Here is a 27310-nt window from a genome sequence, read left to right as displayed (position 1 = left end):
CTTCTTCTACTACTACTACTAATAATAATAATTCTAATACTACTATTACTAATAATAATGATAATAATTCTACTACTACTACTACTAATTATTCTAATACTACTACTACTACTACTACTACTACTAATTATTCTAATACTACTGCTACTACTACCAATAATAATTCTAATACTACTACTACTAATAATAATAATAACTCTAATACTACTACTACAACTACTACTAATAGTTATTTGTGGTGGTTTTCCAGTGGACAGTAGTTGTGGGTGTTTATGGGTTCAAATGCTCCAATGTGGGCAGTAAACAATAATAATAATAAGAATTCTTCTTATTATTTGTGGTGGTTTTCCAGTGGACAGTAGTTGTGGGTGCTTATGGGTAAGCTGTGGGCAGTAAAGCCGTGCTCCGGGGCGCCCTCTGCAGGCCCTGCTGGGTACTGCCCCAGGAGGAAACACGTATTTGTCCCCAGATGAAGGTGTGCAGTGACATCTAGCGGACGGACCTGGAACCGGACTGCTCCCGTTTTTTAATGTCGACTAAATCGTGACTTATTGTGTTTGTGATGATAATAAACGACATGAATGTGGTTGAACTCTGCCAACATGGCGGACTGGTACCGAAGTACACATGAGTCAGGCAGTGGGCGGGGCTTTCACCGGGGCTCGAGGGCTTCACTGTTAATTGTTGCTTAAATCGGCCAAAGACAATTAGAATGCGCAGAATTTGACGTGGAGTGCGTGTCTGGGTTGGAAAGTGGGAGTGAATGGTGCACATTTCACATCACGGACAGATGGAGGCGCGCGGCGCAGGGAAAAATGTTGCGCGTTCAAGGGAGGAAAAAACTGTGTCGTCGGAGTCTGCGCAGTGCGTTTTTCACGTCAGTCCGAAGTTTCGGGAGAACCGCGGAGGAAGGAGGGGACACAGGCCGAGAAAAACGCCATTTTTTCCTGGTAATTATTTTGTCCATAAACTACTCAGCTTTTCCGCTTACACCACAATATATTCCGACATTTACAGCGTAAGTTTAGAGTTTCAGCTAAAAATCGGTTTCGAACAGAAATGCGCAAAAGCGTTTGCATGAAGGCTAGCGGACATTCCGGCCGTCCACCGACCGACGGACGCCTCTTTTGTGTCCGTTAACAAGGACTGACGTCGGTACATGACACACCGGCTCCTAAACCAGAGCTTCGGGTCCATGAAATGTTCCGGTATCCGTAACAAACCCGTCTCAGATGGATAGTTTAGTTCGTACGCCGTGTCGGTTACCGCGGACTGAAATGGCGGAATCGGTGGGCTGCACCCGTGTGAGCCGCCAGGCACGAGCGGGAAGATGGAGGGAGGCTCGAGCGCAACAAAGACAGAGAGAGGGCTGTCGCTGATTGGGTGAACGGGGTCATGTGATTAGGCGGACGTAACGTAACGTGTCTTACGTACCAAGTAGCGGGGTCATGAAAAGGGGCAAAAGTGGCGAAGAAAGCTTTTTGTTGTCGTTGTTTTTGGACTTAGAGCCTATTGGACATTTAACATATTTATAGACTCCTCAAAGTAATTGTTAAGAATTACGTCTTTTTAAATGTAAATAAATAAATAAACCTTTATTGATAATTAACAAGTAGAAAGATGCAACATGTAACAGAAAAAAGCATCACATATAGATTCAAGTACTGACACAAACAATAAACAGGTGAACAGAACAATACAAAAAAGTGCAATGCAATAAACAAAATAATAAATGAAAATAAAAATAACTACAAGCAGTCGGAGAGCGCAGACTTCCGCCAAGGCTGATCAGTGCCCCCCCCCCCCCCCCCCCCCCCCCCCGTGGGCCCCCCCACCCCGATCACCACCAAAATTTAATCATTTCTTCCTTATCCCATTTCCAACAAACCCTGAAAATTTCATCCAAATCTGTCCATAACTTTTTGAGTTATGTTGCACACTAACGGACAGACAAACAAACAAACAGACATACAAACAAACCCTGGCAAAAACATAACCTCCTTGGCGGAGGTAATAAATAAAAATACAGAAGAATACATAAAGCCCAAATAAAAGAATAAAATACAAGAATGTATTTAAAATATAGAGCTGTTAGAAAAAATAGGAAATACAGAAAAATAAATAAAAAACAAAATAAAGTTAAATACAAGAATAAATTAAAAGACAAAACTGTAAAAAAAATAAAATAAAAATACTGAAAAATAAATAAAAAACAAAATAACAGTAAAATGCAAGAATAGATTTAAAAACATTGAACTAAAATAAATAAATACATAAATAAAAATATAGAAGATTACATAAAGCCTAAATAAAAGAATCAAATACAAGAATATATTTAAAAAACATAGAACTGTTAGAAAAAAATAATCAAAAATAAATAAAAAATACAGAAAAATAAATAAAAAAACAAAATAACAAAGTAAAATACAAGAACAGATTAAAAAACATTGAACTGTAAAATAATAATAAATGAATAAATAAATAAATAAAAATCCAGAAGAATAGGTAAAACCTAAATAAAAGAATAAAATACAAGAATAGATTAAAAACATAAAAAGCTGTACAATTTAAAAGCAACAAAAAATAAGAACAATAAACCAGTCCATGAAATGTTCCGGTATCTGTAACAAACCCGTCTCAGATGGTTAGTTTAGTTCGTACGCTGTGTCGGTTACCGCGGACTGAAATGGCGGAATCGGTGGGCTGCACCCGTGTGAGCCGCCAGGCATGAGCGGGAAGATGGAGGGAGGGCTGTCGCTGATTGGGTGAACGGGGTCATGTGATTAGGCGGCCGTAACGTAATGTGCTTTACGTACAAGTAGCGGGTTCAGGAAAAGTGGCAAAAGTGGTGAAGAAAGCTTTTTGTTGTCGTTGTTTTTGGTCTTAGAGCCTATTGGACATTTAACATATTTATAGACTCCTCAAAGTAATTGTTGAGAATTATGTCTTTTTTTTTTAAATGTATGTATTTATTTATTTATTTTTAATTAAACCTTTATTGATAATTAATAAGTGGAAAGATGCAACATGTAACAGAAATAAGCATCACATATAGATTCAAGTATTGGTACAAACAATAAGCAGGTAAACAGACCAATATGAAAAAGTGTAATACAAAAGTTATCAAGTATTAAAAAATAAATTATCCAACAGCTCGAGGGTGTGTTCACATTTGCAATTTTTTTGCTCAGGCTAATGTTTTATAATACATTTATAATTCTTTAACTCAGATGTTAATGTTATGGTGGGATCTGTAGAACTGAGCCCCATGAATCTGATATTTACCATCAGTAGGATTAGATGAAAATTAAAGGTTTATTAGAGCATTCAGATTTAGTCATTTCCGTTGGAGATATTGATGTTTTTTTGGTTTAGTTAAAAATAACTTTCTCCAACTCCCTCCAAAATATGTTAGAGGAGGCACAGTCGTAAAATAAGTGCAAAATTGTTTCTGTTTCTCATTTTTAATATGGTACAGTTTGCATCAATGTCAGCAAATCTGAAGAGGAAGGACCTGCAGGGGTGGATGGGATGGAAAATCTGAAAATGAATTTCTCTGATTTTATTGGAGATACAAAATTGAAAGGGATTAAGCCATGATAGATGCCAGTTTAGATTATTAAGTTTAAAATCAGGTCTTGGTTTTAGCATTAAGCTTTCAGTTGGGTCAGAACTACTTTTTTGTGGTGACTTCCAAATCTTTATTGTTATTCAGCCAAACTGTGTCTAGGTGTATGCAGAGGTAATCAAATAATAAATAAAACCGATAAGAGCAAAATAGAATTTAAAAAACTACCATGAGAATCCAGTAAAACAGAATCAGTGAGTTTCTTTCCACATTTAACCATTACCAAGTGATTAATCAAAATTTATTCTAATATCTTTTGCATTTTTTCAGTTAAAATTGGGTGTTTTCCTGTATTTGATTTACTGAACATGTAGGTGTGAATCAAAGCTCAGTAAATTCAAAGGTTATTATATTAAAACAGAAAAATGAGGCCATTTACAATGTCCGGAGTTATCTGATTGAGTGATCATGTAAACAGGATAATCTGATCAGCTTTATCCAATAAAGGCAGTTATCGGATTATAATAAATCAGATTAACACACTTAGATTTTTTCCCCTGTACTCCAATGTCTTCACACATGTAAAGAGATTAATCTGATTTATTTCATTCTTTTACATCTGCACTTGTGTAAAAACAAACAGAAAAAATCTATATAAACTGGAGTTATGCAGTGACACCGTGAGCTGAAGGAAAAAGGTCAACAAACATGGCACAGAGCAGCGAAAAGTTGGCAACGACTGACTTCTGGAAGGAAGAGGAAACTAATTTTATGTTACAACAAATGAAAACTCTGCACATCCTCCATCTGTTTGACGAGAGGAAACACAGGAACAGAGACACAGTCCAGAAGTCGTCCTTTAGAACATCCCAGATGAAACCAGAGGTTTGGAAAATAACAGGAAGTGTACGTCATATGTCATAACATACGTATGTACTCCAAAAGAAATCAAATAATGGACTGAAACATGTAAACCAGGGTTTTACAATTATCGCATTTCTGAAGTGACTTTAAACGTGTCGCATTTGATGACTGTAATTATCGGATTACTCCCAGTTATTGGATTATTATGGTCATGGAAACAGGCTCAAAGATGGAAGTGTGACTTTTTCAGCCAAATCTATCATGAACTGAACATAAACCAAATGTCTCCATCCAGTCACTTTACCTCATTAACTTTTTTAACATCCACTCTTTTATAGGTTTAGGAGATGAACCAAAACCCATTAAACTGTAAAAATGGTCTTTTCCTTGCGCAGGTTTTAGTCTTATGTTTATTACTTTTATTTAATACTGTTTTATATCCTTTTATTTAACCCTTAAATACTTAGAACTATGTATGTGGAGAATTCCAAATGAATTTTTGTCTACATTTATCACCATTTATTAGAACATTATCCTCTGTATTTTGCTTTTTTTCCAGTTAAAATCAGGTATTTTCCTACATTTAATTTCCTGACCATGTAAGTGTTAATAAAAGCTCAGTAAAGTCAAAGGTTATTATATTAAAACAGAGAAAAGTGAAGAAAACATGACTCTTCCAGCCAAATATATCATTAATTTTACATAAAAAACAGTGCCTACAAATGACAGGTAGGTACTAACTATAGTTAAATACCACAAATGTTCCACTTTTAGTCCTTAGACCTTCTGCCTGGATTAGAAATAGTTTGACAGTTGTTTTGAGGAGACTGTCAGCAGCTGCAGGTGGACATAAGGAGTATTATCTAAATTGGTTTTGTTTTTTAAGTGGAAATAGAATAATAATAGTTGTTATTTCTGATTGTTTTCCTTCTGCACATGTGAAACATACTTTCTGTTTTGTGTTTTCTTCTTCATCCCTCTTTCTCACTACTGTCTTTCTTCATTTCCTCTGTGGTTTTTCTGTTATTCCTCTTTGTCTTCCTCTGTTTCTTGACGTTAACAGGTCAGAGTGTCTTCGGTCCAGACTGGCAGGTGGTTCAGGAGGTGCCAAGCCTGGACGGCGCTGAAATCACACTCAGCTCCAATGGATTATCAGCAGGACAGTATGAGCAGCGGAGTGGGCGGAGCCATGTCGGCCTCGTGGCACGACGATGATGACGATTTGAAGGTTGGAGGAGTGAAATGTTTGAGATCCAAACCCAGGTTCTCCGTCACTGAGGTCAAAATGCTGCTGGAGGCGGTGAAAAGGAACAGATACATCGTACTCAGTGAGTAGAAGGATCCAGTGTGGGCTTTAGAGGGGCATGAACTGGTCTGACAGTGAGTTGAATCTGTGGTACAGTCATGTTTGACCAGTAACTGTAGGTGGGGTCAGCAGACGATTTAAAGGCAGGAAAGAAAATGACCACATGTAAGGAAGTAAATCTGTCTCATCAGATTTTGAATTATAAAAGCCACTGAATTTCTAGCACTGAATTGTTTTGCACTGAAATTAAGTATCTGAATCTTTTCGGTGTCACATGACCAACCTACCATAACTTGATTGACTGGCTGTCAGTTCGACTTGAGATAGAATCATTGCTGATCCTTGGGATGTGGTGAAATTTTTGCATCTGAATTTTGTGCGTCTGAATTTTTTACATCTGAATTTTTTGTGTCTGAATTTTTTACATGTGAATTTTTTGTGTCTGAATTTTTTACATCTGAATTTTTTGTGTCTGAATTTTTTACATCTGAATTTTTTGTGTCTGAATTTTTTGCGTCTGAATGTTTTGCAAAAAAAAAAAAATCAGATACTTAATTTCAGTGCAAAAAAAATTCAGATACTTAATTTCAGTGCAAAAAAAAATTCAGATACTTAATTTCAGTGCCAAAAAAATTCAGATACTTAATTTTAGCGCAAAAAAAAAAATTCAGATACTTAATTTCAGTGCCCAAAAAAAAAAAATTCAGATACTTAATTTCAGTGCCAAAAAAAAAAAATTCAGATACTTAATTTCAGTGCCAAAAAAATTCAGATACTTAATTTTAGCGCAAATAAAATTTTCAGATACTTAATTTCAGTGCCCAAAAAAAAAAATTCAGATACTTAATTTCAGTGCCAAAAAAAAAATCAGATACTTAATTTCAGTGCAAAAAAAAATTCAGATATGTAATTTCAGTGCAAAAAAATTTCAGATTCTTAATTTCAGTGCAAAAAAAATTCAGATACTTAATTTCGGTGCAAAAAAATTCAGATACTTTATTTCAGTGCAAGAAAAATTCAGATACTTAATTTCAGTGCAAAAAAAAATCCAGATACTTAATTTCAGTGCAAAAAAAATCCAGATACTTAATTTCAGTGCCAAAAAAATTCAGATACTTAATTTTAGCGCAAAAAAAAATTTCAGATACTTAATTTCAGTGCCCAAAAAAAAAAATTCAGATACTTAATTTCAGTGCCAAAAAAAAAATCAGATACTTAATTTCAGTGCAAAAAAAAATCCAGATACTTAATTTCAGTGCAAAAAAAATCCAGATACTTAATTTCAGTGCCAAAAAAATTCAGATACTTAATTTTAGCGCACAAAAAAATTTCAGATACTTAATTTCAGTGCAAAAAAATTCAAATACTTAATTTCATTACAAAAAAAAATTCAAATACTTAATTTCATTACAAAAAAAAATTCAAATACTTAATTTCAGTGCAAAAAAAATCAGTGCTAGAAATTCAATGGCTTTTAAAATTCAAAATCTGATGATACAGATTTACTTCCATACACATGTTTTTGCTCAAAATGACACGACTTACGATCCGACAGAGAGAACGCATCGTCATGTTACGAACAGGTCTGAGCTGTGGTGAAGTCGCTCCGTCTGCGCTGTCATCGCAGTCCAATCAGTAAAATGAAGGGAACCCCAAACCAGTTAATTTAACATATCTGCAAATATACAGATTATTCTGACCCGTGTGTTTTTCATTATGTTTATAAGTACATGTATATTTTTCTTCCTCAGTCAGATGTGATGAAAGTAGATGGTTAGATGTGGTAGAAGATAATTATTTACAGTCAGAGCAGGAAAAACTATTTTAGAAATTCAGAGGAAGAACATTGAAAATCAGAGTCATGGATTTAAAAAAAAACTAAATCAGTGTTGATATAAATTCAGTCCAAACCATCTGTGAGTCAACAAAGATAATAATTGAACCCAAACAAACCAATGCACTGATATCTATCCCATAATATGAAACTATATTCCGACATTAGTCCTTATTTTTTTGGATCCCAGACCCCTGTTAGAACAGAAACACCTGGATTCAACGGGTCCACAGACTGTTGGACACAGAGTGGATGAGTTCATTATGATCTGAGGATAAGGATGTTTTCAACCCAAACATGTTAGTGTAAACCTGAGAACATGAACGTGTGCTTCAGTCTTTAATGTGGTCAGAAGATACAGGTGTAGATGTGCAGACCTGATCTGTAGAAGGAGGCGTACGTTTGAAAAGTATGATCCTGGAAACACACGGTCTAAAACTAAAGCATGTATACGGTTGGTTTCCCTCTGCTACTGGGTCCTGGGTACTGGGTCCAAGGTACTGAGTGGTTCAAGTCCGTTTCATGTGTCCTGTTCCTGTAGAGAAGTTTAACCAAGGAGTTTCAGCTGAAGCAAAGAAGCAGACGTGGGCTGAAATCACAGACGAGATCAACGCTCTGGGAGAAAACCACAGGGAGGTGTGTTAAACTGGACTCACAACACTTCTATGCATGGAGTCATTTATGATGCCTTCAGGTGCCATGGGGATGATGGAAAATATAGGTATAAACTCTAAACTTACATGTGAACCCCCCCCCCCACACACACACATCGTATTTTCCACTGGAGAACTGGCAAAAAATGAATTTGGAAGAGATGAAAATGACCTTTGACCTTTTCAACATGGCAGAGGGCAACGAGGGATTCATGGTCAATGATAAATGATGGTTTTATTAACGTTCTGCTGCTGTTAGTGGATGATTTTACACATTTATAGTACAGACATTGTGCAAAAGCAAAACATGTACAAACAAAAAAGTGCTGTATCACATGAATGAGCACATCCAGAACTGTTTTACTCAAGTATCTGCTCCATAAACTGTGTTTCAGACATTATTCATTTTACTACGACAACAAAAGCACTTGAACACAACACACTGGTAGTTTAGAATTCACTACTGTTGGAGGTAACACTTATGTGAAAATGACCAGGACCATGTTGTATATTTTATTGACTTGTGTACTTAACAGGGTCAGGGGTTAGAGTTAGGGTTAGAGGTCAACAGTCGACTTGTCAGATTATAAACTACAACAACTAAAAAACAATGACTCTTATTTGTATTTATTCCAACTATAAAATACATTTCCTTTTTTTTTAAACAAGGACATTTGTTGCACAATAATTAGAACGCATTAACACATAACTAAATACTCAAGAGCTGTACTAAAATAAACACTGTTCCTAAAACTAAAGTGCATGACGTCACTTTTTCACAAGTAGATGTCACCTAAAAACTTTAATTACTCAAATCGATTTTCCACCAAGTAATGATTTGTTTCTGGTAAAACAAGTGTTTGACAGACGTTGGACATTCACACGTTCACAGAACTGTTGGTTTCAGTTCAACGAGGGAAGTTTCTTCAGTGTTTCAGCTTTTTGTTTCATTAGAATGAAAAGACAACAGGAAACAGAAGATAAACAAACATAACTCCCATGATGCCTCGGTGCTTCATAATCAGATGTCTGTTAACTTTTGTTATTTTACCCAAAATGACTCAGTGGATGTTTATGAAGTGGACTGTGCTGTAACCATGGTAACCATATGGACGTCTCCCTCTCTATCACATTGACACTTTACAGTTGGAGGAACCTGTTTTTTTTTAAATAATTGTTCCCATTTATTCTGATTAAACAAACCACAGTAGAAGGTGTGACCAATGAGGACAGAACTGTTTGAATAGTAAAGTGAGCAGAACTTTAAAGATCTAAGTTCAGAGTTCTGTGGCAGAACACACTTTCTAACACAGGCTTTCATTAATCCCAGGTTCGTCAGATCATGAAAAAATGGGCAGATCTTAAATGTGATGCCAAACGGCGCATCGTGGCGCTGCGTGGTCCGAACGGGAAGAACCTGAGGAAGAAGAACCTGGGCCCTCTGGAGAAGATGGTCCACAAAATACTTCTGATGAGCCCCAAAGGAGGTGAGGCACCACCTGTAGGCAGGGTCGGCACTGGTCGGAACCACGGTTCTAATAGTTTTGGATTTTTCATTCTAGTTGAATTTTATTTAGTTTTGACTTTTTTCTCTAATTCATTCAGTTTTAATTAGTTTTTAGAGCAGGTTTGCTAGTTTTTATTAGTTTTCATTTTTTTTAGTTTAGTTTTTTCATATCTTTTACCTTTCTCCCCGTCATATTCAAATAAATCCCATACAAGACTTTCTCCCAACTTTAGTTTCCACGTTTCCAGTTAGAGTTAGGACAAGAAGACGACTATAAACCACAAGTGATGAGAAATGTCAGACCGTGAAGTGCCACCAGCTAAAATTGCTCTGGTGAAATAAATTGATTTCGTATCAATCAGACATGACAAAGATGAAAACGAAGGGAATTTTATCCATCATTTTTATATGTTTTAGTTAGTTTTGTAAACACACAATACAGTTTCAGTTAGTTATTGTTTTTTCTTTTAATTATAGTTTTTATTTATTTCAGTTAACGAAAATGTTTTTACAATTCTAGTTTTTGTCATTTCATTAGTTTTTGTTAACGATAATAACCTTGGTTGGTACGGGTCAGTGGGGTCCAGGAAAATACTAAGAATTCAATGTTGTGTTTTTAAGGTCTGAAAAGTGGTTGGATTTTAGTTTATGTTCTGGAAAGTGTTGGAATTTGAACTCTGTGATGATGTTGTTGTTTGTGTTGTTGTTGTTCTTCTTCATACTTGCTGTGGTGTCCATATGTTGGTTCTCAGATGAAGACAGTGATGTGGACCTGGATGACGACAGTTTCTCTAAACTTGCCGGTAAAGGTACCCCGTCCAACCCGTCTGTGTTCGCTTACCTCGGTGTGACTGATGACTCCCTTCCTTTACCAGAGAACTCCTACGACTTTTCACCTCTGTCCTCCCCAGACAAAGACCCTGGAGGTGAGTCCAACAGAACACACACACAAACACACACTGTTAGATTTGAACTTTAATGTACATGTTCACATCCAGAACAGAAGGATATGGAGACCACTGGTTCGGAACTGGTCTGGGATAATTTGTTTTTGATAATGTGATAGTTTGCTGTACTCTGTTGCAAATAAATGTTAATTTTAGAGGAAATTTAGTCTATATAATGTATATTATTATGGATGGAGGCAGAAAAGCCAGGTGTAGATTATGGCACAAAGTGAGAATTTTATTTTCCTTGGTCAGGATATGTACAGTCAGTCCAGCTGTGATTTACAAGGAGGACAATTAATACTGAACAAAGAAGAACTCAAACTTTGAATTATGAAAGAGCTGCAGCATCTGAAACTGACCACAATGAACATTTGACACAGAAACAGAACCACAGTGCTGCAGTTTCACACTCAGTTTGTCATGTCTTTTATGTGTTGGGATTGTCTCTCTCAACTCACCATATATTTTTTTATTAGTCAGTTTTTATTTTTATCAATTACTAGAAATTTCAGGCGACCCCATGTGGGGTCCTGACCCCAAGGCTGAAAAACACTGAGTTAAAGTCAATATATTTAATAAACAGATGTTGTGTTTGAACCTGAGCTAATCCAGAATGTCCCAGCGTGAAACCCAGACCAGTTTGATAATAAACCACAGTGAGCAGCAGGTGGAGACGACACAGATCTAAACCAGGTCCAAACAGTGAACTCAGTTCAGTATTCAAGTTCATTCAGTCACTGATTGAATTCAACCCACTGAGGTTTGAGTCCAGTGGAGGAAAAACCACATGTGAGGGAGTCGGTGTCAGACCTGAGTTTAAACATGAACAAACCTTTGGTTCTTCTGTTATTCTGTTAAATGTCTGCTGTTCAGTGTCATTACAGTGCACTACTGCCCCCTACTGTTGGGGAGTGGGAATGGACGGGGCTCAGATCCATTAAATAAAACAGGATTGGATTAATGATATTATTTTAACCCAGATAAAGGCCCAAAGACCCACTGGAAATAGGACTGGACCCACTGTAGGGTCATGACCCACCAGTTTAGAACCACTGAATTAGTTTAATTAAAGGTATAAACCTGTTCTATAACAAAGGAACATTAGAATGAGTACTGCTGTGATCTGTGGAGAAAAGAAAAGAAAAGAAAATGAACTTCAAACCTGGGGGGCGGTATATATAAAAAAACAAAACACAAAATGGACTCCTTAAACTTAAATCCAGTTCTTGGACCTGGTTTTAAATCCTGTTTTTTTTTACCTGGTCTGTTTCTCAGCTGAGCGGTTCATGGACATGGACGAGGACGATGACTCCTCCCTGTCCGTCCCCGTCGTCCCGCCGACGCCCACGTCCCTGGAGCCCCTCCCTGACGACGCCCTGATGAGGCTGAAACCCGTCTACACCTACTCCAGAACCAACAGCCAGAACCACAACCACATCCAGAACCACACCTCCTCCAGACCTTCCACCTCGCTCAACTTCCCCCCCGTGTCTGACGTGGACGCTGCCCCGCCCCTGTCGCCCCCGGGCCCCTGTGTCCCTGCCCCCTCGCTGCCGTTACCCTCATCGGACTCTGCCCCTCAGCCCCCTCCCGCCGGGTCTTCCTCGTCCGCTACCTCCGCCCGGCCCGACCCTTCCCCCTCCTGTGACCCATCCGACCCCCTCCCGGCGGGGGCGTCCTCGGGGCGTGTCCACGAACAGGTGTCCCAGCTGGCGTCCCAGAGCCTGCAGCAGCAGCGGGCGGGGCGCATGCTGCTGACGTCGGTGTCGCGGTCCCTGGAGGCGCTGGCCCAGTCGGTGCAGCTGCTGGTGGAGAGTCAGCACCAGTTCGTCCAGGAGTCACTGATGCTGCAGAGGGAGACGGTCAACGTCCTCAAGGACTTCTCCAACACGGCGCTGACCATGCTGAGGGACAAGTCCAACGGAGGACCGACACAGCCGCACACCATGGCACGCTTCAACTATTAGGGTTTACGCAGCAAATGTGAGGAGAGCAGCAGAGCGGAACACATGAGGAAGACCCCCAGGAAGACCCCCCACCCACTGTACCTGAGAAAGACCCCCAGGAAGACCCCTGACCCCCGTACCTGAGAAAGACCCCCAGGAAGACCTACAGAAAGACCCCCAACCCACCATACCCCAGAAAGACCTCCAGGAAGATCCCCAGAAAGACCTCCAGGAAGACCCCCCTACCCTCTGTACCTGCTGGGGTAGGGGTGGGGGCAAACGGGTCCAAACAACGGTCCAATCCAAATCACACTGAAAATATGACCTGTCAGTTCAGTTCAGGTTCCACATTCAGAGCAGTAGGATCTAAAGTGGATCAGAACCAGTCAAACAAGAACACACTAAACTAGAAATAATGACAAATACACATGTAATGTAAAAAAAAAAAGTACAAATATTTACATTTACGAACTATCCTTTAACAAAAACCCTGAACTATTTTCATCTAAACCAGTGGAATATTCCGTCTGTTCTTAAATGTGTGTTTGGAGAGCCACTGGATCTGAGCGATAGAATGAAGATGTAGAAATAACAAACGGAGACAGAACACTGGTCCAGTTACACTGACGTTTGTTCATGTTATTCACATTTTTAAAGGAGAGTTTGCTCATGTAAACATTTTCATCCTTAAATGTTACTTCCCCCCCCCCTCTGAAACAGATAAAAGTTTGTATTTGTTCTTATTTCTAGGTTATTGTTTTGTTCTGGTCCTGGTTGTGATCCACTTCAGATGGTGTCGGTGTGGATCCTGGACTCAGCTGCCTTTGACTGCCCTCTAGTGGAGCTTCAGACTAATGCAGTTTCACACACTTTGTGCTTCTACCTTTATGTTCTGTCTGTGGACCGTTCTCTGCCGTTGGATGTAATAAATGTGTGTGTTTTTTGTTTTTTGGTGCTTTACCTGCTGTACTGATGACCCGGTGCTGCTGCAGGATGTCTCTACCCATAATCCCCCTGGTTTTTTTACCTGCTGTCAGTCACTGGCTGTGGTCCTTAAAGGGACTTGAACTCTGCTTGGACGTACAGAGGTCAAATGTGTCCTTCCACAGGTATGAGTTTGGTCTAATGTGGGACGTTCACATGGAAAACAGGCCTCCGAATATCAAACAAAGACATATTTTTGGCCTTTGAAGAATAATATGTTACTAGTGTATAGAATTAAGTTTGAATTTTTTCCATATATAAGCAGAGTATCTGTCAAAAGTAACGGAATAAAAAAATATAAGAATCTGAATCGATGCTCAGTTCTGTTTTTAACATTTCTATTCTTTAAAGTTTATTTACATGGATTTAAAAATACTGTACGATTTAATTATCTACAAGTTAATTCGGGTGGAAATGAACATGTATGTTAAGGCTGTTTAAAGGAGCAGGAGGTTCCCTTAAAACCAAAGTATGGAAAACTACCACCTTTAAAGGGTTAAAGGGGGACATTTGGGTCTTTATGGGTTGAGGGTGGATGTTTGGGTCTTTAAGGGTTAAAGGTGGATGTTTGGGTCTTGAAGGGTTCAAGGTGGATGTCTGGGTCTTTAAGGGTTAAGACTGAACTGTTGACACTAAATAAGATGTTTAAGTAGAAAAGAGTGAAAATGACACTGTTTTTCCAAGAAAAATACCTTTTTATTTCATTATAAATCCACATAATTGTTTCTATGAAAGCATAAAATCCCCGTTTCGCACCTTGTGTTTTTTCTCCTTATTGTGGTCGGTTGTTTTAAATCACGGGCATCAAACCATTGAAGACCGTAGGGTGTATGTCACATACAAACACAGACACTGTCAAACGGCGAAGGAGGGAGGGAGGGGACGGAACAGAAGAACCCGGGTTCCTCTGTCCAGAGTCCTGAACCTGTGGACCGCTGTCCTTGTGGTCCCAGTGTTTTTACGTACAGACACTCTGAGCTCCAACTGGACAATCCACTGTCAGCAAAGGTAAAGCCAGAAAACATGTGCTTTAAGAACCCCCCAGGGGCGTCCCTCACGGCTCCGTCCTTGGGATCTTTTTTTTTTTTTTTTAAAACTCCACTAAAGAGCATCAATCCACCGTAAACACACGGATTATTTCCACATGATCTAAATGATCAGTCAGATGAGTTAATACTGTTGAATATAGTGTTCAACTGTTCAGAAAAGAAGACAGAGAAAGAGAAGAAAGACAGAAAAGACATGAGTAGACCACGTACGCCTAAAGTCCCAGGGACGTCCATGGTCTGGTTGGACAGTTTTTTACTGATGCTTCGAGACAAGACGTTGACGTGTGCTCATGTTTCCAGCGTGTGCTCGGTCTTCCTGGTTTGTGTCGGTGTGCTTCATACGTCTGCATATTAACGCTGCTGTAAAACTGTAGGAAACCTTTGGCATGTGACTGGATGGAGGAGGAACAGAAGACCAGGACCAGGACCACCACTCAGAAACCGTGCACATTGAAGAAAAAACCCAAGACTGGATTTCCCTGAACACCCTGAAGAGCCCAGGAGGTTATTGGAAACAAGGTCCTCCACAGAAGAAGAAGAACAAAGCCAAACCGTCCACGGTTCCAGACCCATGTGAGCACCATCTGAGGAGGGTCTGAGGTGGTCTACAGCCGGGCCAAGTCTGACACCAGCACCGCCGAGACGTTTGCATATCAACAGACGGCTGTAGATCTTCCTCCAGGTGTTCACATCATCAGCCGGGGGGTGGGGGGGCGTCCTGGTTGAATGTTCTCCCATCGGGTTTATGGGTTGGAACCATAGAACCCACTGTGGCACCTGAAGGAACACAGACAAAGAACACCCATTAAAACCACTGGACCAACACCAAGAACCACGTCCAACATCAACCATGTTTTTCACATGTGATGTTCTGGGTCCAGGTCACGGCTCAGTACTGATGTGGTTCTGGGTCCAGGTCACGGCTCAGTACTGATGTGGTTCTGGGTCCAGGTCACGGCTCAGTCCTGATGTGGTTCTGGTCCCTAAACCGGTCCACTGGATTAAATCAGTGTTTGAATGGATGGAACCATGTTCAGTGGGACGGACTGGAACCAGAACCAACCAACACTAAGAAGACAAAGACCAGCACAGGTTCAACTGGTTCAAACTGGTTCAACTGGTTCAGCTTCATTTACAGTTGAACATACAGAGGATGTTTGGAATCCATTCATCCATCAGTTATTGGATTAAACCATTAATGGATGAAAACAACAACAACAACAACAACAACAGTATAAATGTGAAACAGACATGAGTGAAAATGACAAACAACTGAAACAACAAACACAACAAGGATCAAAGGAAGATGTATATACTAATATATGGAGAGAAATATATAAATATATACACAAATATAGAGAAATACCAACAGTATAGAAGAATATATAAACATATGTGTGTATACATAAATGTGTGTGTATGTATCAGTGCTAACCCCAGTGTTCAGTGTGTCTCTAAATGTGTGTACATGTGGTTCTGGTCCAGTCCAGTCCAGTTCCATCTCTACCCTCTAATCTGTCAGCTCAGTCTGAAACACATTTGGATCCAACTGAACATGGACCTAACGTCCACCTGGGGGTTGGACCTGGACTCATGTGCGTCACAATAAGGGTCCGTGTGAAACACAACAGTGGAACCAATGTTTAACAGCAGAGACATGAAGGAAACCAAGGTTCCACTGAGGAAACATGGAATGGACTCAGTGTTCGGATGGATTCGACTGTAGTTGAACCTGTTTATGTCGTCACCTAAAACCTTTTTAATAATTCTCAGTGTTTGGTGATCAGCTGATTGTTTTCATAAATGTAATGTGGATAAAATCTGTCCAGTTCAGTTGTTAGTGTTTCCTTTTATTGGACAGTGTTTGGTCGACGTCCTCCTGTGAACTGTGGTTCTGGTTCATCTGGGGGGTTCTGTCTGTGGACCGGTTCTGTGTTCTGACACTAAGCAAAGCGTCCTCGTCTGTAGGTTTGTTTCACAGCTGGAACATCAGTGACTCCGCCCAGAAGGTGCAGACCAATGAGATGGAAGTAACTGAGGACCAAGTAGTAAAAAAGAAGAGAAGAAGAAAAAGACAAAGACGAGATGGGAGGGGACAAGACAAACAAACAAAGCTGGTGTTAAAAAGAAAGTGATAGAAAGGAGGGACTGGACTGAGGAGGAGGAGGAGGAAGAAGAAGAGGGGGAGGAAGAAGAAGAGGAGGAGGTGGAGGAGGTGGTTTACATAATAGAAGAGGAGGTTTACATAAGTGGAGCCACACCGTGTGCATCACAGGATCAGCCCCTTATGTAACAAACAGGACAACACTGGGGTTTACACACAGACCCCCCCCCCCCCCCCCCCCCCGTGTCAGCTGACACCCCCCCCCCTTCTATGAGGATCTGGTTCAGGTTCTCTTGTAGAACAAGGACCCCCCCCATCCCACCCCCATACACCTGTGTATATATGTGTTAGGGGTGGAACACTGTACGTCGTACTGTTTGGTACCCCCCCAGCAGTACACCACCTGTGGTTCAGCCCCTGGTGGTACACCCCCAGCAGTGCGACCCTAGCTGTACCCCCCCCCCCCCCCCAGTGGTCAACAGGAGCATGTGTGCGGTGCAGCTCATGTGTCATTTTTACTCACTAATAAACTCGTGTTTCTATTAGAGCTTTGGAAGACGACGGACTCACACAGTTCTACTGTCACTGGTTGGAGCCGGATGTGGAGCCCAGCTGTGGGCTGCACCACACCCACACCCATACGAACACCTGTAACCATATCCACACCCACACCCATACACATATTTATAAAAACTACCCACATATCTATTTTTGTTTAGGTCCTTCTGAATATGAACACTAGTTGAACGTCCTCTGTCTGCACCAGGTCTGGTATTAGTGACTTTCTTCTTCTTCATAAACTTTCCTCTTGTTCGTGGTATTTGTCCAGTTTGGTTCATTCAGAGTGGCGCCCTCTGGTGGACGGATGTAAACACTCCTTCCATCGTACAGGACACATGTTCATATGAAGGCAGTGTCACATGACAACAGCAGAAACACACAAACATATTTACATGTGTACAGGAACAGAAATGAACCTGAAGCTTCTGCTTCAGCTCCAGTTCAGTTTCAGTGCACAGCATCAGAGACTGGACCATGAAGAACCGCAATACATACAGAACCCAGGAGAACCTGTACCGTTACATCCCTAATGTGTGTATATATGTGTGCACGTGTGTGTGTGTGTGTGTGTATATATATATAGTATATATATATATATATATATATATATATATATATATATATATGTATATGTGTGTGTGTGTGTGTTTCACCTCCATATGTTTCCCTTCAGTCTGATGAAGCAGAAAATAAATCTGAAAAATACAAAACATCAATGACACACGTTAAAGAGTTCACACACACACACACACACACACACACACACACACACACACACACACACACACACACACACAGTGTATTGATCATCACTGACTCCATTAATCAATGAATGTTACAGAATCATCCTATTAATGGATTATGATACAATTATTAATGATCAATTAATCAGTTAATTGATTATGAGTACAACCAGTATAGACCAGTGTGTACCAGTATGAACCACTACAGACCAGTGTAGACCAGTGTGAACCAGTATAGACCAGTGTGAACCTATGTGGACCAGTATAGACCAGTGTGGACCAGTATAGATCAGTATGAACCAGTATAGACCAGTGTGGACCAGTATAGATCAGTATGAACCAGTATAGACCAGTGTGGACCAGTATAGATCAGTATGAACCAGTATAGACCAGTGTGGACCAGTATACACTGCGCTCTGCTCTGTTCCTCCTCCTCTCTGCTCCTCTTTCTCTCGGACCTTTTCTCTCAATTTTCTCTTCTATTTACGCTCCAGTGAATACATGTCGCTGACTTGACTTCTTCCCAGGAGTCTCTGTGCTTTATCGCCTCACAGGTTTTCCCTGGATCATCACAGGTTTTCCCTGGATCATCTCTGGACCTGCTGCTGTGGTCCTGCCTCTCTCCTCCATCGTCATCACTCACTTATCCATATAGTTCTGATAGTGTTTATTATGCTGTTCCACAGATGTTCTAGTTCAGTTATCTGTGCATCAGTTCCATCCATGCCCCCCCCCATCTCTATTGCTCTCTCTTTTCTCCTCTTTTCCTCTCTCTTTAACCCTCTCTCTCCTCCTGTCACTCGTCCATCCTCCTCAGTCTGGTTCTGCTGTTTCAGGTCCTTTTTCCGTCCTCTGTCTCCAGTGTTTACTCCTGTTGGGTTCTGTTGGGTTCTGTTGGGTTCTGTAAAGTGGCTTCAGTCTGGTTTGGACCAAGTCCACATGTAAAGTGTCATGAGAGAACTAAGGTTAGGATTTGGCGTTCTATCAATAAAATTTGATTTGATTCGATTTATAGACCAGTATAAACCAGTGTGGACCAGTTTAGACCAGTTCAGACCAGTATAGATACCACTGTCTGTGACTCATCTGTTCTGTTTTCTTTGCTGTTTCTTTTTTTGTTTTTCAGTAAATAAAAGTCCATCCCGTTCTCTCTCTCTCTCTCTCTCTCCTCTGTGTGTGCAGGTCTCTCGCCCTAAACTCTCCACTGTGTCCTCTTTATCTGACTCCGCCTCCGTTTCATAGGTTCTGTCGTCTTATTCAGGTTTTTTCATCTTTTATATCTGAGGGTTTTTGTCTTCTTATGTTTTCCTGTTGTTTTGTAGGCATGTTCCACACATGTTCGACACATGTTCCACAAATGTTCCAGACCTGTTCCTCACATGTTCCACACATGTTCAACAAATGTTCCTTACATGTTCCTCACATGTTCTACACGTTCCAGACCTGTTCCTCACATGTTCCACAAATGTTCCACACATGTTCTATACATGTTCCTCACATGTTCCAGACCTGTTCCTCACATGTTCTGCACATATTCGTCACATGTTCCAGACCTGTTCCTCACATGTTCCAGACCTGTTCCTCACATGTTCCATACATGTTCCACTCCTCCTCACCTCCTGTGGCTTCACCCTGATAACCCTCCTGTCATCTGCTCTTCTTTCTTATCTCTTCTGCAGATCCTTTTTTCCCATCATGCTCAGGGGCAGGCTTTGTGCTCCTACAGAACCTCCTGCTGTGAATGTGTCGAACAATGACAGCGTCCTTCTACTTGAACACAAATGAAAGCTGTGACGCCTGTGACCAGCAGGTGGCACTGTGGCTCCGCGGTTTCCATGGAAACGTGAGGCTGATGCTGAGCCTGTTTGTGCTGATCCAGGTCCTAAAGGGGGTGAAGGGGGACCATGATCCTCTGGGACTGGATTCATGTGTCCATCAGACAGAACCCAGTAGAACATGAACAGATACAGAGAAGAAGTGTGGGGGAACAAAAAGAAAAGAAAGAAAGAAGAGGAAGGACGAATAGAAACAAACAAAACAGGCCATTAAAAAAATGAACAAGACCCAGTTCAACCCAGACAAGATGGAAGGAAAGTGGACTGAATGGAACCAGAGCCAGAACTAGAACTAAAACCAGAACCAGAACTAGAACTAGAACCAGAACGAGAACCAGAACTAAAACCAGAACTACAACCAGAACTAGAACCAGAACTAAAACCAGAACCAGAACTAGAACTAGAACCAGAACTAAAACCAGAACCAGAACTAGAACCAGAACGAGAACCAGAACTAGAACCAGAACTAAAACCAGAACCAGAACTAAAACCAGAACCAGAACGAGAACCAGAACTAGAACTAGAACCAGAACCTGAGGAGGAACCATCCAAACAACAGCTGATGGAAACAGAGGAAAACACCAGAGAAAAAGTCAAATATATAATTAACTGAACGTAAAAACCACTGATCAATACCATTATCATATCATTATTGATCATTATTGAGCTTCATTAGTAATTAGTGATCATCATTAGTCATTATTGATCATCAGTGGTCATTATTGGTTGTTACTGGTCATTATTTCATTATTGATCATTATTGGTCATTATTCTGTTATTGGTCCTTATTGGTCATCACTGGTCCTCACTGGACCCCAGTGGTACTGGTCCAGATCCAACCGTAGGTGGACTGGACCCTTATGTCCACTTCCCAAACAGCCTGAACAGATGTATTGAAGGTTCAAATGTCCATGTGACACCAGCGCTGTCCCAGACTCAGACTTTTTCCAGATGTTTCAGATGGACCGTGGTTCTACCTGAACCACAGCAGAACAGTGAAGTCCACCTGTGATGTTCTGGACCGTTTTCAGATGTTCTGGACCGTTTTCAGAGGGTGGAGGTGAAGCTCTGCTGCTCCACCACTGATGCCCTTGAACTAACTGGAGGTTTGATGTCTTATCACAACGAGCTGTTGGAGAGGAAGGACAACTGAGGAGGTTTTAGAGAACCACCTCAGAACAGCACCTACGAAGGGATGGAAACACTAACAGATGGATAAGCCACGCCTACATTTGGACACTGAACTGAATCCATCCGAGCACTGAGTCCATTCCATGTTTCCTCAGTGGAACCTTGGTTTCCTTCATGTCTCTGCTGTTAAACATTGGTTCCACTGTTGTGTTTCACACGGACCCTTATTGTGACGCACATGAGTCCAGGTCCAACCCCCAGGTGGACGTTAGGTCCATGTTCAGTTGGATCCAAATGTGTTTCAGACTGAGCTGACAGATTAGAGGGTAGAGATGGAACTGGACTGGACTGGACCAGAACCACATGTACACACATTTAGAGACACACTGAACACTGGGGTTAGCACTGATACATACACACACATTTATGTATACACACATATGTTTATATATACTTCTATACTGTTGGTATTTCTCTATATTTGTGTATATATTTATATATTTCTCTCCATATATTAGTATATACATCTTCCTTTGATCCTTGTTGTGTTTGTTGTTTCAGTTGTTTGTCATTTTCACTCATGTCTGTTTCACATTTATACTGTTGTTGTTGTTGTTGTTGTTGTTTTCATCCATTAATGGTTTAATCCAATAACTGATGGATGAATGGATTCCAAACATCCTCTGTATGTTCAACTGTAAATGAAGCTGAACCAGTTGAACCAGTTGAACCTGTGCTGGTCTTTGTCTTCTTAGTGTTGGTTGGTTCTGGTTCCAGTCCGTCCCACTGAACAGGGTTCCATCCATTCAAACACTGATTTAATCCAGTGGACCGGTTTAGGGACCAGAACCACATCAGGACTGAGCCGTGACCTGGACCCAGAACCACATCAGTACTGAGCCATGACCTGGACCCAGAACCACATCAGGACTGAGCCGTGACCTGGACCCAGAACCACATCAGGACTGAGCCTTAAACTGGATCCATTCAAACATGGCTTTAATCCAATCAAAGACAATAATGCTAATGCTAATGCTAACGGCTCAACAGTCAATCATCTCTACAGTAGAAGAGAACCGACCCTGAAGACAGACCAGGACCCTCAGACCAGGACCCTCAGATTGTCACTTTGTCAGAATCACGTCCTGATGTTGAAGACCATTAGACCCTGTAAAGAAAGACCCCCTGTACTCTGACTCCGCCCCTTCAGCAGGTACTCACCGGTGGGCGGAGCTGCTCCTCATTGTAAGGTGGAGTCAACCTCCAGGCACCAGTAACAAATCAAAATCAGGGGGAGGGGTGGAGTATTGGTGTGGGCGTGGTGAATGGTGGGCTGGGCTGACAGGTCCTCGTGTGTTATTGGGAGACGGCGTCCTCGTCATGGGCGGGGTTTAAATCCACTACAGTTGTCCCTCTTAGAGAGGCTCCGCCCATCCCGTCTGTCGATGATGACGGTTGGGAGTTTTTATTGGCGCTTCCACCTGAGAGACGACAAAACGTCAGATTATCAGAGGGAGGCGTGGCCCAACACCACCCCCCTCCAATTGCCCCGCCTCCAAATATCAGCCATACACACACATTGATGTCTGACAGTTTAACCTTTAGATCTGGGATTAAAATTAGATCTGACAGAATGATCCACATGAACAAACAAAAATACCAGCACCTTGAGTATTCTGATTAGATTAGATTCAATTAGATTAAATTAAATTACATTAGATTAGATTACATTAAATTAGATTAAATTCTTACCTGGTCCAACAGATGTGGAGGATGGAGGTAGGGCCAGGATGTTGGCTCCGCCCCCTGCCCCTCCCCCTCCTCCTCCATTGGTCTGGGAGCAGACGTTGGCGTGGCGGGCGGCGGCCTTCTGTTTGTAGTGGTTACTGTGGAGTTTGTACTTCATCAGGAGGATGAAGATGAAGACGAGGACCGACGCCACGATGATCCCCCCGATGATGATGATCATGGTTCCACCCAAGAACTGAGGAGAACCAAACACACAGAACGTTAGAACAGGTCCTCTGGGGTTGGCTGGACCGGCTGTCAATCAGACTTTAATCTGGATTTAATTCACTGGTCATGTAGACTATGATGAAAACACAGAAAAAGACAACGGTTCTAAAAGGAGAACCGAGAAGAACACAGACGTTTACAGTAAATGTACCATGAACTATCAAGAACACCAGGGGTTCCACCAGTGGGAACTGAAAAAACACATATATATGTAAATATAAACACTGCCATGAGGCAGTCAGCGTTCTATATAAAAGGTTCTCAAATGTGGAACACACTGCCCACACACAGAACATGAACACACAGAACATGAACACACAGAACATGAACACACAGAACATGAACACAGAACATTAATTCAGTTAGTTCAATTTCTCTATTATTTTGTTGACGTTACTTAATGTTTTGTCATTATCATGTTTATTCTTTTGGCTGGTTTTGGTCATTTTGTTTATTTTCTTTCTTTCTTTTTTTCCCTTCATTTTAATCTTTTCTTTTTCTTATTTTCCTGACATTATTTCTTATTTTGTCCTTTTTATAATTCCTTTCTGTGCCTTTATTCGTTCCAGGTTTGGAGTGGACAGACGTAGCGCTGGGACATACGTCGTCCATGCCGTAACCATGGTGATGGTGGTCGGTGTCAGGCTAAGACCTACACCTGGGTCTGATGTATCAAAAATAAACTAGAAGCACTCGGAGAGCGCAGACCTCCGCCAAGGCTGATCAGTGCCCCCCCCACCCCCCAATCACCACCAAAATTTAATCATTTCTTCCTCATCCCATTTCCAACAAACCCTGAAAATTTCATCCAAATCTGTCCATAAATTTTGAGTTACGTTGCACACTAACGGACAGACAAACAAACAAACAGACAGACAAACAAACAAACAAACCCTGGCAAAAACATAACCTCCTTGGCGGAGGTAAAAATAAAAAAATAAAAAAAAATAAATAAATAAAATAAAAATTACTGTACATAAATCAAATAAAAAATCATAAAAAAAAATGTAAACTAAGTAAATAAATAAATGAAAATAAATTATATATATATATATGTGTGTGTGTGTGTGTGTGTAAATATATATATATATATATATATATATATATATATATATATATATATATATACAGACATACATATATATATATATATATATATATATATATATATATATATATATATATATATTTTTTTTTTTTTTAATTGTGGCGTTGGTGGGTGGGACCCACCTGGTCTCGTATGGAGTGACATCGTCCGTACTCCGTCTCCGTGGTGAAGGACACGCAGCCCACCAGTTTGGTTCCGGTCAGCGCCGTCATGCCGTCGTCGTAAACGGCCAGAACACACAGCTCATAGTCCCGCGACGACGCCAGGTCACTGAGTAGAAAATACTTATGGTTGGATGGAATCATCCTGGAAACAGAACCAGAACCACACAGGATTAGACTGAGACCAACCGGAACCAGAACCAGAACCACACAGGATTAGACTGAGACCAACCAGAACCAGAACCACACAGGATTAGACTGAGACCAACCGGAAACAGAACCAGAACCACACAGGATTAGACTGAGACCAACCAGAACCAGAACCACACAGGATTAGACTGAGACCAACCAGAACCAGAACCACACAGGATTAGACTGAGACCAACCGGAACCAGAACCAGAACCACACAGGATTAGACTAAGACCAACCAGAACCAGAACCACACAGGATTAGACTAAGACCAACCGGAACCAGAACCAGAACCACACAGGATTAGACTGAGACCAACCAGAACCAGAACCACACAGGATTAGACTGAGACCAACCAGAACCAGAACCACACAGGATTAGACTAAGACCAACCGGAACCAGAACCAGAACCACACAGGATTAGACTAAGACCAACCAGAACCAGAACCACACAGGATTAGACTGAGACCAACCAGAACCAGAACCAGAACCACACAGGATTAGACTGAGACCAACCAGAACCAGAACCAGAACCACACAGGATTAGACTAAAACCAACCAGAACCAGAACCACACAGGATTAGACTAAGACCAACCGGAACCAGAACCAGAACCACACAGGATTAGACTGAGACCAACCGGAACCAGAACCAGAACCACACAGGATTAGACTGAGACCAACCAGAACCAGAACCAGAACCACACAGGATTAGACTAAGACCAACCAGAACCACACAGGATTAGACTGAGACCAACCAGAACCAGAACCACACAGGATTAGACTGAGACCAACCGGAACCAGAACCAGAACCACACAGGATTAGACTAAGACCAACCAGAACCAGAACCACACAGGATTAGACTGAGACCAACCAGAACCAGAACCAGAACCACACAGGATTAGACTGAGACCAACCAGAACCAGAACCAGAACCACACAGGATTAGACTGAGACCAACCAGAACCAGAACCAGAACCACACAGGATTAGACTGAGACCAACCAGAACCAGAACCACACAGGATTAGACTGAGACCAACCAGAACCAGAACCACACAGGATTAGACTGAGACCCCATCACATTCATATTCATATCAGTTTATATAAACTGAGCTGGAAACTAATGAATGTGTTTATTCCAGTTGCTGACGACAACGATGATCAATAATCAGACCTTCATCCATTAAACACAGTCTAAGGGTTAGACTGGGTTAACCTTAAACTAGGTTAACTTTAAACTAGGTTAACTTTAGACTGGGTTAACCTTAGACTGGGTTAACCTTAAACTAGGTTAACTTTAAACTAGGTTAACTTTAGACTGGGTTAACCTTAGACTGGGTTAACCTTAAACTAGGTTAACTTTAAACTAGGTTAACTTTAGACTGGGTTAACCTTAGACTGGGTTAACCTTAAACTAGGTTAACTTTAAACTAGGTTAACTTTAGACTGGGTTAACCTTAGACTGGGTTAACCTTAAACTGGGTTAACTTTAAACTAGGTTAACTTTAGACTGGGTTAACCTTAGACTGGGTTAACTTTAGACTGGGTTAACCTTAGACTGGGTTAACCTTAGACTGGGTTAACTTTAGACTGGGTTAACCTTAAACTAGGTTAACTTTAAACTAGGTTAACTTTAGACTGGGTTAACCTTAGACTGGGTTAACTTTAGACTGGGTTAACCTTAGACTGGGTTAACTTTAGACTGGGTTAACCTTAAACTAGGTTAACTTTAAACTAGGTTAACCTTAGACTGGGTTAACCTTAGACTGAGTTAACCTTAGACTGAGTTAACTTTAGACTGGGTTAACCTTAGACTGGGTTAACTTTAGACTGGGTTAACCTTAGACTGGGTTAACTTTAGACTAGGTTAACTTTAGACTGGGTTAACCTTAGACTGGGTTAACTTTAGACTGAGTTAACCTTAGACTGGGTTAACTTTAGACTGGGTTAACCTTAGACTGGGTTAACCTTAGACTGGGTTAACTTTAGACTGGGTTAACCTTAGACTGGGTTAACCTTAGACTGGGTTAACTTTAGACTGGGTTAACCTTAGACTGGGTTAACTTTAGACTGGGTTAACCTTAGACTGGGTTAACTTTAGACTAGGTTAACTTTAGACTGGGTTAACCTTAGACTGGGTTAACTTTAGACTGGGTTAACCTTAGACTGGGTTAACCTTAGACTGGGTTAACTTTAGACTGGGTTAACCTTAGACTGGGTTAACTTTAGACTGGGTTAACCTTAGACTGGGTTAACTTTAGACTGGGTTAACTTTAGACTGGGTTAACCTTAGACTGGGTTAACTTTAGACTGGGTTAACCTTAAACTAGGTTAACTTTAAACTAGGTTAACCTTAGACTGGGTTAACCTTAGACTGAGTTAACCTTAGACTGAGTTAACTTTAGACTGGGTTAACCTTAGACTGGGTTAACTTTAGACTGGGTTAACCTTAGACTGGGTTAACTTTAGACTAGGTTAACTTTAGACTGGGTTAACCTTAGACTGGGTTAACTTTAGACTGAGTTAACTTTAGACTGGGTTAACTTTAGACTGGGTTAACCTTAGACTGGGTTAACCTTAGACTGGGTTAACTTTAGACTGGGTTAACCTTAGACTGGGTTAACTTTAGACTGGGTTAACCTTAGACTGGGTTAACTTTAGACTGGGTTAACCTTAGACTGGGTTAACTTTAGACTGGGTTAACCTTAGACTGGGTTAACCTTAGACTGGGTTAACTTTAGACTGGGTTAACTTTAGACTGGGTTAACCTTAGACTGGGTTAACCTTAGACTGGGTTAACC

The 27310-nt window shown here is 40.8% G+C and overlaps 2 protein-coding genes across 5 annotated transcripts in view; one reads left to right on the top strand and one right to left on the bottom strand.

The window, feature by feature from the left end:
* Window positions 1-688: 688 nt before the first annotated feature.
* On the top strand, window positions 689-13922 carry LOC115431270 (neural Wiskott-Aldrich syndrome protein). Of its 2 annotated transcripts, none has more exons than XM_030151526.1 (6): window positions 689-950; window positions 5496-5760; window positions 8114-8208; window positions 9556-9712; window positions 10485-10658; window positions 11958-13922. In XM_030151526.1, the coding sequence occupies exons 1-6, from the start codon at window positions 816-818 to the stop codon at window positions 12647-12649; spliced, it is 1518 nt and encodes a 505-aa protein (XP_030007386.1). In that variant the 5' UTR covers window positions 689-815; the 3' UTR covers window positions 12650-13922. The 2 variants fall into 2 exon arrangements, with proteins under 2 accessions (XP_030007386.1, XP_030007387.1); XM_030151527.1 differs by having other exon boundaries at window positions 885-950; window positions 5486-5760.
* The window catches only part of LOC115431259 (leucine-rich repeat and fibronectin type III domain-containing protein 1-like protein), a 47275-nt gene continuing 32744 nt past the window's right edge, over window positions 12780-27310 (bottom strand). The window contains exons 8-12 of one of the 3 annotated variants that reach the window (XM_030151507.1): window positions 24282-24465; window positions 22788-23019; window positions 22257-22516; window positions 15149-15438; window positions 12780-12791 (exon numbers count right to left, since the gene is read on the bottom strand). In XM_030151507.1, the coding sequence (XP_030007367.1) occupies window positions 22392-22516; window positions 22788-23019; window positions 24282-24465 (541 nt within the window). In that variant the 3' untranslated portion in view covers window positions 12780-12791; window positions 15149-15438; window positions 22257-22391. Of the gene's footprint in view, window positions 12792-14286; window positions 15439-19742; window positions 19805-22256; window positions 22517-22787; window positions 23020-24281; window positions 24466-27310 lie in introns of those variants that run through there. The other 2 variants (XM_030151506.1, XM_030151508.1) reach the window with 2 other exon arrangements.

This window comes from Sphaeramia orbicularis, chromosome 13 (assembly GCF_902148855.1).
Source record: "Sphaeramia orbicularis chromosome 13, fSphaOr1.1, whole genome shotgun sequence".
Classification (NCBI taxonomy): Eukaryota; Metazoa; Chordata; class Actinopteri; order Kurtiformes; family Apogonidae; genus Sphaeramia; species Sphaeramia orbicularis.
This window is presented reverse-complemented; position numbering and strand designations above follow the sequence as displayed.

What these genes read in the sequence shown, in the direction of transcription:
- LOC115431270 (XM_030151526.1), top strand. Translation starts at nt 816, where the DNA reads ATGTTGCGCGTTCAAGGGAGGAAAAAACTGTGTCGTCGGAGTCTGCGC. An exon ending in TGGGAGAAAACCACAGGGAG is followed by an intron (nt 8,209 to 9,555) that starts GTGTGTTAAACT and finishes CATTAATCCCAG; the next exon opens with GTTCGTCAGATCATGAAAAA. An exon ending in TCTGATGAGCCCCAAAGGAG is followed by an intron (nt 9,713 to 10,484) that starts GTGAGGCACCAC and finishes GTTGGTTCTCAG; the next exon opens with ATGAAGACAGTGATGTGGAC.